Source organism: Tetrao urogallus, assembly GCF_951394365.1.
Source record: "Tetrao urogallus genome assembly, chromosome: Z".
Classification (NCBI taxonomy): domain Eukaryota; kingdom Metazoa; phylum Chordata; class Aves; order Galliformes; family Phasianidae; genus Tetrao; species Tetrao urogallus.
This window is the reverse complement of record NC_136816.1, coordinates 65,470,695-65,484,531: the sequence shown is the minus strand read 5'-3', so window position 1 is coordinate 65,484,531 and position 13,837 is coordinate 65,470,695. Positions and strand designations below refer to the sequence as shown.

Here is a 13,837-nt window from a genome sequence, read left to right as displayed (position 1 = left end):
AAGGTAACATTATCAGACAGTTTATAAAAGAAAATGCTTTTACTCTCAGAATATATATTACCAAAGCTTCCTGAATTTTCAGTACTCAGTACTGTGAAGAGATCATGACTGCTCTGAACAGAAGCATTAACATTCTGCCCAGTTCCACTTCTCTGCTATTTTTGTAACAAACTTCCTTATCATGGTATAGAATTAACAGCCCCAGTCATTTGATTTCTAAGGCTAACACAATTCTATTACCATGTTTACTGTAGCAAACCTGTTCCCCTTGCTTCTGCAACATCATGCAGAGCTAGTGATCGAGTTTGCAAGATCAGAAGAAAAAATATTCCAGAACAGACTAGTGCTGCCTTTTTAAAAGAACTACTCATTGCAATATATGGCATCTTCTTTTCCAAATTTATGAGGCTTCTTTTTCTCTTGGAGTTCCTTCTAAAAATCTTTTAATATTAAGTTGACCAGACACTTCTACATAATTAATTTCTGCCAAAGGATTTTTGAGCTGTTTGTCCTTCAACTTAGCAGAGATTTTTATCCCTGTTCAGATACAAATGCATCACCGCACTTGCTGAGATCAACCTACTTCCTCCCAGACTTTTTTGCCAGATCCCATGTTGCACTGATTTTCCTCCAGATTCTACAGCTCATCTTTGTACCTATACTAGTGTTATCTACTTTTTTGACCATGGATGGCAAAAAGCATATTCATCAATTCAAATGAAGCCTCCAGATACTCTACTTTCCTAAGAACAGCTTCTTGTGAAGTCACCTAAGAATGGACAAATTTCCTTTGCATCATATATCATGACACGCTATACTAACGTAAATGCTAAATAATAATCAAGATCAGTCCTCGCATAACTTCAGTATAATTATTCCTACGTGATAATCATTTTTCTACTGACTTCTCTACTACTCTAAATCTTTTATTAATCTATACCTTATATAATAATTTTCCACACTGCACCACACAGAGTATTTCAACTTAGTTCCAATATTTTACACTCCAAAAGACTTGATAGGTGTACAAGTTGTTAAGGTAATGACGAATATGTCAGCTGAGCTACTGTAAGAAAACGTGCATGCTCTTCACCATAACAAAGAAAGTAATTCAATTTGGCTTAATCATTCAACACAGTTGGCATAAAATTAATCCATGTTCTATGGGCTAAGAACACACAATTATTGTAGCACACACAACACGAACTCAGTGTTCTGGTAAATTACCCAAGTTTTTCTGTAGGTTAATTCTTCCTTTCCCCCAAATAAATTCTAGTGTTTTTATAAGTATCTTTGAATTTAGAGCTCCAGGTCTCTTCATACGACAAGCTCCTCAGGCCGCCTGTCCTTACTAACTAGGTAAAGCTTAAAAATCACAGAATAACTGAGCCTGAGACAAACCTCTGGAAGTGATCTGCTCTAATCCTATGCTCAAAGAACAGCTAACCTTGAAGTTAAATTATGTTTTTCAGGGCTTTGTGCTGTCATATCCTGATTATCTCCAAGAATGGAGACTGCAAGGCTACACTAAACAATTTGTTTCAGAATCTGAGCACCCTCAGTGTGAAGGTTATTTTCCTCAGTTTATTAAAGTTTCAGTCTAAAAAACAAAAGAGTTCTAGGCCAACACCTAGTCAAAATAAACCCATCTAGTGACTGCTCAATTCAAGGTATTTCATACTAAAAATCTTATATTTTATGATCTTACTATCAGAAGAAAATAGAAATAAAAGCCACCCTGTGACCTAAATTACTAGAGAAGGACTTGGCAGCTTCAAATTATACCCCTGCTGTATTACCCGAGTAACTCCTCTACCAAAGATTTTAATTTGAAAGTTATGTATTTTGTTCACGCTTATTTTTCAGATGCTCACAAACCAACAGAGCTATTCCCCCAAGCTCACTTCAGTTTCTCTTCTCCAGGAAACATGTTCTTCAACACCCATCCTCTAGTTCAGATCTCTATTTCACTTCATTCTCACTATCCCAGTCACATCCAGTTTACAGTTTAAACGTTGCGCTGAATTATTCTACCTAGTGTTCTGTACACATTTCAGTCAACTGAAGTTCATTTTCAGCATCTTACCTGATTTACTCTTTCCCTACCTGCCCTAAAATGTTACCATATATATTTCTATTTCCCCATGTTCTTTGCTTCTTGCTCCCAGATAAACTTGTTTCTTTTCAAAAGTTTTAAACCTATACTTAGTTTACTCTCATTTTCAATAACCTTCTAAAGGAATCTGTAGACTGATAGAATGAACTCCTTGTTCACAATTATTGGACAACATCACATGTGAGCAGTGTCTTTTGTCAAATATATTTGGCTCAAACTTCAAAGAACTAATAAGATACTAATTTCTACTAACATTAACAATGGCAAATACTAATCAGATCTTTCTAACGCATTAATATTGAAGTGCCACATATTATGAAATACCATTACGATAGTAAACCCCCTAGACAGCAATGATTGCAATGAGGCTGTGACTGCATGTCTTTTGCCATACTAATCTCCAAAAATACATCAATCTGATTTTCTGGACAGTGAAGGGATGCACTGGCTTGTAATCTTGCAGAATTCATCCCAGAGTAGAGGCTGCAACATAAATTAGCCTTGCACACATTGTTGTCTGGTGTATATAACTCTCTTGATCAAAGGAAAGAAAATGTTTCCACTTGTCCTGCTGTTATCTACCCTTTCAAAGAGTTGACTCCCCTCCTGTTTGCAGGCTCCCTTTAGGTACTGAAAGGCTGCAATGAGGTCACCCCGCAGCCTTCTTTTCTCCAGGCTGAACAAGCCCAGCTCCCTCAGCCTGTCTTCGTAGGGGAGGTGCTGCAGCCCCCTGATCATCTGTGTGGCTCTCCTCTGGACTCTCTCTAACAGCTCTGTCTTTCTTCCTATTCAAAGTCACAGAATGGTTTAGATTTAGATTGAAAAAGACCTCTGGACAACCCCTACTGAAGCAGGCCCACCGAGAGCAGGTGTCTCAGATCCAGGCAGTTTTTGAAGACCTCCAAGCAGGAGATTGCACACCTTTCTGGGCCACATGTACCACTGCTCCACTATCCACATGTTACATATGCGCTTCCTGATGCTCAGAGGAAACCTGTGTTCCAATCTGTGCTCACTGCCACTTGCCTCAGGTGATCAATCAGAGGTTCAGGCTGCGACTCAGCAGTTCCCATACAACTAGGGGACACAGGCTAGTGGGGAAATACTGGTGGTAGGTGTACAGTTGAACTGGTTAACCTGGGAGGTCTTTTCCAACCTTGGTGATTCTACAATTCTGTATTACCAAGGCTGGTGCAATTCCAAACACAGAGGAAAGAATTATAAACATCTCTCAGCCCAATTCTACCTTGCAAAATCAATTAAGCTACAGTATTGGTCAAAAAAGTGTGTTTCCATGTAGATATTCAGTTTGCAAAATTCCTGCCTGAACACTTACATTTGGCTAAGATGAATTAGAAAAACCTCATCTGAGCTAAAGAAAGATCTGCACCAAGAAACGGCAGTAGTATTTTTGAAATAAAAGAGAGAAATATAGACTTCTAGAGTGTTTTTTCATATTGAAAGTCTTTTTTTCATATGCTAGTAGAATGCTTTAAATTTTAAGTCAGAAAATGGCTACAACACATATGCTGATAAAAAAAATTAATGAAGTACCAGTGTTCACTTAATAAAATATTATCATCCGTTTCCAAAAAACAGGTTTGTTTAATTTAAATAGCTACATAATAAAAGTTTGCAAGCAAGTAATACGCCTCCACAAAAACGAGCTTAGACAAGTATTAAAACTCTTAGATCTAATACAGAACAGCCCTTATTAACTACTTATAAAGATTAATACTGATAGGAAGACTGAATTTCCTGTGATTTATCAGCCCAAGAATCACACAGAATTACAAGCATTTAAGTAGGAAAAACTGAATTCTTATCCAGAGAACATTTTGCTTTCATCCTATTCCAGACACTGACCTTTTCCTGTAACAAAGATTTGAGGTTTCTTTGCTCCAAAGGAAAAAAAAAAGGTAGAAAGCTTTATTTATTGCACATCAACAATATCAAGAGAATGTTACACTTTGATGTAATACTGCCTATTTTGCCAAGTAATAAAGCTTCAAGTGATTTAGATTTAGATTGAAAAAGACCTCTGGACAACCCCTACTGAAGCAGGCCCACTGAGAGCAGGTGTCTCAGATCCAGGCAGTTTTTGAAGACCTCCAAGCAAGTTAATGAAGACCTCAATGTGAGGAGATTTCATTTTCCACAGAAGGATATTTGTGGAGTTAAGTCATCTATTAAAAAACTATCAACAAACATACACACTGTAAAGCTGTTGCTATTCCAGCTTTGCTCAGAATACAGATGTCCATTATCTTGGCTTGCCTGGGCTGCACCTGAGTGCAGAGGAATTATCTTGAACCACGTATAAAATACCTAACTGTTCATGTATATAAGAAACAATTTTTGTTAACATTAAAAAGAGGGCAACAAAACCAGAAGGGAATATTTGATCTTTTTGCAAATGTATCAATGCCTGGTGTGATGGCAGCAGCTGCAATTCTTAACGAACTCTCAAGGTGCTCTTCAGAGACTTTTTGATGAAATCTTACTGGTCCTGTGCTTCATCCTTAAAAATGGTCACAAATGCACATACTGCCAAAAAGTAACTGCATGAATAAGGTCAACTGTGAAGCAAAGGATATTTTTCACCAGTAAGAAGTCTAGGAAGAGTCTGGTAAAGAGACACGATCGGTTCTTTCTTAAACATGAATGTCTGACTGCAACTCTGTGCATTTCGATTGAAAATCTGCAGGTAATGTATTTATGTCAACTAAAGATGAAATTTCAAATACACACAAAAAAATTAATGTTTTTTCTTGAAATCCTGGAGCCTATTCTCAAACTCCTTTATCAAAAGGGAAAGTAACACTGCAAACTTTTTAGTGTTCAAAGAAGTGTGTTTAGCCTATGTATCAAAAATGCATAAAATTAGCACCCATAACTTCATCCTGTCATAATCTAAGTTTCATTTTCAACAGCTGTATTTTAAAACATAGCACAGACAGGTTGATTTTCACCTTGAAGACACGTTTGACTCATTTAAATGAGCAGTCATGTCCACGAAAAATGCAAAATCAACCCAATTTAATATTAAATAAGAAAACTTACGTGTCTGCTGGGTAGAAAACAACATGCATCTTCACAGGCACACACAGGTGTAGATAGGCTGAAATACTATCAGCAGCAATCACTGCATTTTACTTGCCAAGTGGCACAGCCCCACGTAGCATCACACATGCACACCAGTTGGATGGAGCATGTGCGGTGGGATGAGAGATGGAGCCAGCACTGCGCTGCAGCCTCCGCTCCGCAGTTCTGTTGCTACCTCTGCAGTTTGCACTGAAGCTATGTGCAATCATTTCATGAAAGATATCGCTAAAAATCACAATGATGTAGAAGTTTACGGTTATGTGGGGCTGTGCTACTGGCTGCCGGGGGTGCAGACGGCCCGTGGACTGGCCTATTTTAGAGCACCGAACACTGAAAACTCTCTTCTTACAACTAAAGGACATCCCTACATTTTCAGTTTCAGCCTTCTAAAGAGCACCACTCTGATACAGATTAAAGACCATGGCTAAACCCAATTCTGCCTCTACCCAAATTATAAATTTTCTCAGAAATGCCAACTTCTAAATAATACTTCTAGGAAACTTATTTTTTTCATACAAAGAATACATTTTTCAAGATAGCTTAACATAACAGTTATGCTACTAATAAGCATAATTTTTAAACTACAAATATCTTTAAATAAAACAATTAAGCTTTGTTTCTTGAACTCTAACTTCTATGAATGTTTTAGAATTAAGGAACTCGTATTTATTGAGATGTAACTGCAGACTTTCTCAAAGTTTGATAGACTGTTGTGTTACTAGCAGGATAGCAAAACTCTTTAAAAATATAGTTCTGCATTTTTTCTTTCAGAGACTGTAAGACTGAAATAAGTATGACCTAAATCTACAAAAACTGATATAAGCATTACAACCTACTGCTTCTTTACAGAAACAGATATGGAGGCACTAATAACTAACTGCTCAGATGAAGTTGCAGATCTGTGAATGAAGTTTGGGCTGAAATAGTAATCACAAAAACATTAGTAATAATAATAAGATTCATTTCTCCTGAACGCAATTAACAATAAACATCACAATATTGTGAACTAAGTTATTCCAGTAAGATATTTTCCAAAAGTCTGCCATTGAATAAGCATACAATTTTTATGGTCTGAATAAAATTATTTAGAACAGTAATGGAAAATATTACTTCCTATTATAATAATTCTGTGAACAGAATATTGATTGTAACGCAATTCACTATGAATCCAAAGGGAGGCCTTAAGCTATTGCACATATACAATGCTCTCAAATCCTGTTTTTTTAGCAGCTCTTGGTAAAGCATTCTACAATCTAATTACATCTCATCTGAAAAATACAGTTCCTTAAAGCAACTGTTATTTTCCCTTCCTCTTCCTGATTCTAAAATCATCCTTCTATTATTCCACTGCATTCCGAATGTACTGACTGCTACTAAATAGCTAAGTAATAGACTATCAGTAACTCATCTCAAAGATGCTTATGTTCTCAACATACTCTCCCTGTTTAATTAATCTTCACATTTGTTCTCACTACTTGTTTTAAAACCAATCAAATTTGACAGCTCTCTTCACTTCACACCACACCATAATTGAAGTGTCTAAACCAGCGATGCAATGCAAACTCTTATCTACCACCCTGTACTGTGTTGCACACAATGGACTGCTCATTGCCTATACAGACTCTTATATTATCAAAACGCTGCTTTTTTTCAAGAGTCTTCTTGAAGCCACATTCACAATGATAGCAGAAAACAAAAAGAACAAATTGAGATGCAACATCTGCCTAAAAAACTATTAATCAGTAACATCTTCTCTGTCATACAAAAAAAAAAAAAAGCTAAAATGGGCAAGTTCTGTACTAGAGGAAAGAAACTTCACTAGCATGGAAAATTGAATTCAGTTCTTCAGACATTCTTTATTTCCTTTAGCCACTGCTATGCTTTTCTAAGTACCAGCAACGCAACCACATTAAACCATTTTTGTATTTAATTTGTGGACAAAATTTCACTTATCATGTAACGTTCCAGCATTAAGCTTAAACCATCAAACCATTCTGAGACTGCAACTACAAAGGACTTAAATATATCAATAACAGAAAACTTTCTTATACACATGATCCTGCTGCAAATTTAAACAAGTTGGCAGACTTCCCTTTCAGAAACAACAAAGGCTTCTCTGATTACTGAGGCACCTTGCCCTCCACAGTTTACCAGCACCTCCTCTGATTCCCTGTCACTACCATTATACGGCCCACATTACCAAACCCACAGCTTTTTATTGCCTCCCTGATGTTGGCGTATCTCACCTGAGAGCGGCACATCACTCCTTTGTATCAACAGCAGTAGCTTATTAGAGGTATATCATGTATATTTCATCAACTAAAATGGCACATGTAGGATAGCACTTAAGACTAGCATAGACTGAGCAAAGGATAATCAGTACTGTGCAGGTCGATCATAACAAAAAGTCACTTCTGCTAAAAAAAAAAAAAAAAACAAAAAAAAAAACAAGCAGATTCTTTTCAAGATGTGACACAACTCAAAGCACTGTCACAAAAAGCAGAGTTGGGAGCTTTCACTCTGCGATGTAGGTACATTCATCATGAAATGAAATTACATAAGTTGTTCCAAAAGGAATACTTCCTATTCATTTCCACAGAAATGCTAACAGATACAAAGAGCACAGTAGCAGTCTTTAATAAAGAAAATTCTCAGTTGCAAAACACCATTTTTCAGCCACAATCCATTTCTGCCGGCAATGAAAAAGCATTTGCACGCAATACTCATAAAAATATGCACCAGCAAAGGTGATCTGCTGTCACTTGTTGCCACTGCTGAAATGCACCACCCAACACCTCGCTGTGCTCACATCAACTGTTTGGTTTCCCGATTCAGCAAGAGATAGTGAATATCAATGGGTGCCATTTTTACACACCTTTAAAATGCACTTCTGTGCCAGACACCATTCTGTCAAATTGCCCCTCTGCTGTCTTCTGTCACACAGCAACAAAATGCAACAGAAGACTGGTGGGAAGGTTCATCCTCTACTGCCATAGCACCAACATCTGCCCCTAACACTGTGGAACAGCATAATAAAATAGGAGGCATCATTTTTGGAGCAGCCCTCTTACTATTACTTTTGTTGCCCGTATTTAAGAGTTCGATGTGCTTAATGCTACCTAAGATTAATAAACATTAACTTTGTTTAACAATGCATTTTCACTTCAGAATAAGCTGTAACTCCTACACAGTATTGTCTATTCTGTTGTCCACCACTATAAGCTTCAATTATGCATGGTGATGCTCTAAGGTTGGGCTAGTAGGCCTATGTGGATTACAGTTTTGACACTAAATGCTTCTGGAATATGCATCTGATTGAAAAACAGACATTGCTGAAATAAAAGTGAAATTAAGTACTATCAAACATGAAAAAAAAACACACCCACGCTCCCCCAAATTTCTTAATAACAAACTTATCTACTCACAGCATTTCCCTTCCCTTTTCTGCTCTGCACCAGTTCTGAATGTCCTGTAAAACTGCACCACACACATATTCCTGTTTTTTTTTGCTGCACAGAAGACTGCATCTTAACCTAAACTTACACACGCTGTGATCTGCTCTGTGCCTGAATTGCTACTGTTTCCCTTATCTGTTATGGCTCACGATAGTGAATTGGTAATACTTGCACAACTTGCGGGCAAATTAAAGTTAATAAATCACTGCGAGGTACCCAAGGATTTCCCACCTTATGACCTATCTCGTTACTGCAGGGACATCACTAAATGAAACTCGAAGAGCTACTCTCCTTAACAAAAACCAAAAATCTTAACACAAAGTTCATTAGATAAGACCACTGCAGTTGCAAGCAAAGAAAAGCCCACTTCTCTATCTGAATTCTCAATGCCCTTATCTCCCCATCAGTATCCCTGTATGCCAATCAGACAACTTTAAAATGAAAGCATGACAACACACTGAATATTTCTTACACACAGAATGCAAGTCAATATTAAGATCTTCATCTCAAACTGAATAGACTCAGCGGCTCAAATGAACTACAATGTGCACATATTCACACAAAAGAGGACTGGTGTGGCCAAATTACACATTTATTTCAAACTGCAAATAAACAGAATATTGTTGCTGAAATACGTAGCAGATGATTTTCGCACTGCACACAGGTTTATAGCTTTAGACCCTAATGCCACCTCCAGCAGAAAGTATGAATTGAATACTCAGATTAATTTCCAGGATCAGTATTTGCATACTTTAATTATTCTCTCATTAAGTCATGATATTACTACTGGCTAGTTCACAGAATTCTGAATGAAGTGCGCAGCAGGGAAATTTATGCAGTTACAACATTGGAAGGAACAAGAATGCTTCTAATCCATTATTTATAGGTTTAAAGAGCAGTTCATTCTTTTCCTGCCTTTGATTAAATATAAAGCGAGGTAAGATTTCAAGTGTTCTTTATGAAAAGCAGTGTTCGTGAACAACAACAACAAAAGACATCTGAGAGAGTTTGTTGCAATTTTAAATCTTCAATTATCTTTCCCTACCAGCCACCATCTTCTGCTCAATATCCCTGGAATGGAATATACATTTTGTAGCACTCAGTAAAGCAGCTATTGACGATCTGACAGATCTATTTTTTGATAATAAATTCCCCTTTCCAATCTTTTAAGCACTTCCTGTGTTTTCTGCTCAAAATATTAAAGTCTTATGAAAGGACTGCTTTAACACTGACTGCTGTGTCTCTTAACTTTCCAAGACAGTAGACATACACACCATTTATAGGAGTCTTTTACTGATACACAAATGGAACAGTCTACCATACTTGTGGTAGGAAAGGAAAAATCTCCTTTTGCCATTTTCTCAAAAACACATTCACAGTTAAATGAAAACAGTTCTGAAATTGAACTTTATTCTAATAATGTTTTTAAGCCGCAGTGCAAAAGTAAATTTCAAATGAGTTGTTCAAGTTCTTAAACCTGTACACCTCAGCTCCACCATAAAAGGAAAAGCAACTTTAGCACTTCATCTCCACTTCATAATTGCAGCCATACAGATGTCATAGTTTATTGTTCACTTATAGATTATTTGTTTTCTTATCTGAAAGAAAAAAAAATCCTCTACACTATTTAAAAAGTCTTCCACATTTCATGAGGACTCAGTTTCAAATTTCACTATAACCGTCAAGTAGCACATAAGCATGTTGCAAGCACCCCATCTTAGAAGAACTAGAAGATACACTGAATTTAATCTCTCCTTTTAAATATTCAATACTGGAAGTAAATAAAAATGAAAGCATACTATGTCTGCTTCGAGGAAAGAATAGCTGCACGATCTTGAGAGTCATTCAAAGATCTCCCTAAAACTTTACTCTTCCTACATCAGGTATGCAAGTTTGATTAGCTTCTTACCACTAATACGCACTTGCATTTGTTTCTAATAACTTCCCATGTATTCGCTTTATTCTTTTGTTTATTTGTTTTCCTATTAAACAAGAGTCAAGGCAAGCCTTCATTACAGATTTATGTAACAACTAACGTGGATTTAAACGCAGTTTCCCCCCCTCAAATTAAATAAGTTGATATCAGAAGAAGACATAATAGGCGCTACCAATTCCTACTTTGTTTTTTACACTCTGATACACAATCCTCAACAAACAAAAATACCATCACTTACGGGAGTGCCCCTGAACAACAGGTACAGTTTCAGATCCCTGAGCTCCACTGTAAGACCTCTCCTGGTCTTAGATAACACCAAGAAAGGAAATATTTTTGAAATCCGATAGGCCCTGAGGTACCTTCTCTATTTTTTTAGACAGAACATTCTTTATATCATAATATCATAGGGAAATAAGACAGCCCCCCGTATTTTCTGGACCTCCAGCTCTTCCCTCATCCACCCACTCCCCCACAGGTTAGGCTGGCGTAATTTTAACCTAGATTAACGAGGACCGCACCCTCCCACGCCGACAGAGCTTTGGGGTAAAGAGCTGGGGAGCGAGCCCGACCCTCAGCGCGGCCGAAGGAGTCGAAGGGCCCGGGCCGCAGGCGGAACACGCCGGTGCCGGCTGAAAGTGGCCATTTTAAGGCCCCGGGACACGATGCCGCTCCCGGCGCTCAGCCCGACCTCCCGCCCTCACACGCGGGGCCGGCCGGGCCGGCCGCGAAAGAGCACACGCGCCCGCGGACGGGTCGGCGGCAGAGGGTCCCGGCGCGGAGAGGGGGCCCGGAGCGGAGCGGGCCCCGGGGCAGCGTCCAGGTGCGGCGCCGGGCGCGCAGCCCCACAGGGCGGGGAGGAGGTCCCGCTGCGGGACGCGAGCGCGGGCTGCGGGCCCGGGCGGAGCGGGGCGGGGTCGCGGCGGTTACCTGTACTGAGCAGCAGCACCGCTATGGGTGAATCCAAAGTAGTTGCCGGTGGCCATTTTGGCATCTTCTCCCAGCCGGCTGGGCACTGTGGCGGCGGCAACGCGGAGGCGGCGGCGGTCGGGGCCATGACAGGAGGCCCGGCGGGAGGAGGGAAGGAGGCGGGGGAGGGGAGGGGTGGGGGTGGGGGCGAAGAAGGGGACGCGGACACACGGACAGGGGACAGAGAGAGCGCCTGGTCAGACGGGCGCCTCCGGACCGCCGCCCCCCCCCCGCCTCCCACCGCCCCCCTGCCGCGCCTCAACCGCCCCCCTGCCCCACAGCCGCCCCCTGCCCGCCCCGAGCGCGTTTACTTACCATAGGTGAACGAAACTACCGGGCATATGGGAATCATGAGTCCGAGCTGGCGGCAGCGACGGCGGCGTCTAAACTCTCAACTCTCACCCCCCCCCTCCCACCGCCACCTCCTCCTCCTCCTCACCGCCGCGCTCGCTCCCTTCCCCCCCTCCCACCCACCTACGGCGACAACGGCGGAGTGCGGCCGAGCCGGCGCCGTGCGCACGCGCGAGATGTGCGAGGGGCCGCTGGGAGCTGTAGTCCGCGCCACGGCCGCGCCTCCTCCTCCTGCCCGCCGAAGAGCGCGCCTAGCGCCGGGGAGCCGCCGCCGCCACCTATTGAGGGTGCGCATGCGCGGGATGTGCAACGTCTCCTGGGAACTGTAGTTCTTGAGGCTGAGGCGCGGCCTTTCTTGAGGCCGAGGCGCGGGGAGCGTTGTTCGTAGTCCTCCTCCGGCGCGTTCGTCCCTTCGTTATCCCGTGTTTTGTGCTTGTAATCACACCACAGACGTACCTACAAACTTCTGCGGCGTATATAAGCCCGATTTTCTCACTGTTGCATGCACTGACACGGCACAGCACCGTCTGTAGAATCGTAGAATTATTAAGATTGGAAAAGAGCATTAATATCATCTAGCCCAATTGTTAGTTCCATCCTCCCCATCTCCCCCCTGCTAAGCCATGTCCCTCAGATCTACACCCTTCTTGAACACCTCCAGGCATAGTCACCACCATTTCCCATGGCATTCTGTCCCAGTGCATCACCACTCTGAGACGACGTTCTTCCTAATATCCAAGTTGAACCCCTCCTGGTGCGACTTGAGGCCGTCACTTTTTATCCTATCATGTTACCTGGGAGAAGAGACCAACCGCAACCTCACCACAGTTTCCTTTCAGGGTGTTCTAGAGTGCGATAAGGTCTCTCCTGAGCCTGCCCTTCTCCAAACTGAACAATCCCAGTTTCCTCTGCCTCTCCTCAGACTTGTGCTCCAGATCCTTCTCTGGACATGATCCAAGGCCTTTATGCCTGTAATGAGGGGTCCAGAGTACAGTATTTGAGGTGTGACCTCATCTGTGCAAGTGTTGGTAACTCAAATCGCAGAAGTCCAGGTGAAAGAGAGGTCCTTGTCCCATACCAATATTTGTCCCATGCATGTACCAGATGTATCAGCATTAATTGTCTTTCCCACCAATTGTGTTGTCAGCATTCACTTCATTACAACTCACATAGGGCCATGCAATCAGAGGGCAGCACAGCAAAAGCTCTTGGCGTGATCCAGGAGTTGGCTGGACTTGCAGCAAGCAAGTTTCATGTTCATCCAGGCCTCAGTGTACACCACCAAAGCTACACACCTACACATAAGAGCACGGAAGCTGTTGTCCAACTAAAGCCATTATCTGAGCTGTACCCAAGGTGCCAGAGCAGACGGTGGGCAGTATATTGCAGGCCATGCAGTAACTTTCTGTTGACTAAAAGTGCATTTCAGTGATTCTGTTCCCTGTGAATAGAAGGCTGCACCTAGAGACTTGAATTCAGTTTTGGGCCCCTTGCTACAAGAAAGGTGTTGAGGCCCTGAAGCACATCTAGAGAAGGGCAATGGGGCTATGAACGGTCTGGAGCACAAGTCTTGTCAGAAGTGGCTTAAATACTTTCATCTTATTTGTGAGCTTTGCACTATGATGCACAATGAGAAATGTACTATGATAAACTAAATCTCATAAAATAATCTGAATTAATCTGGAAGTGACCATTTCACAAGTATTTGTTTTCCATAAGTTGCTCTTATTCAAAACATTCCTGCTGTTCTTGCAAAACCAGGATTTCCCTTATCCAGGAATTCATGCAGTCTTCCCAAGTGGTAAGGCTTCAACATACATGATTCATGATTCTATGATACATGTATAACCAAGATGCTATAATCGCAATATAGTTGTTTAATCAACAGATATCAAGATGTTGTAATCA

At 41.0% G+C, this 13,837-nt stretch overlaps 1 protein-coding gene across 1 annotated transcript in view; it reads right to left on the bottom strand.

Moving 5' to 3' along the window:
* ZFR (zinc finger RNA binding protein) overlaps positions 1 to 11,930 on the bottom strand; it is a gene marked incomplete at both ends in the record, with an annotated part of 38,248 nt that extends 26,318 nt beyond the window's left edge. The window contains 2 exons of the mRNA XM_079548355.1: positions 11,540 to 11,624; positions 11,894 to 11,930. Of these exons, the coding sequence (XP_079404481.1) occupies positions 11,540 to 11,624; positions 11,894 to 11,930 (122 nt within the window). The remainder of the gene's footprint in view (positions 1 to 11,539; positions 11,625 to 11,893) is intronic.
* Positions 11,931 to 13,837: the final 1,907 nt, after the last annotated feature.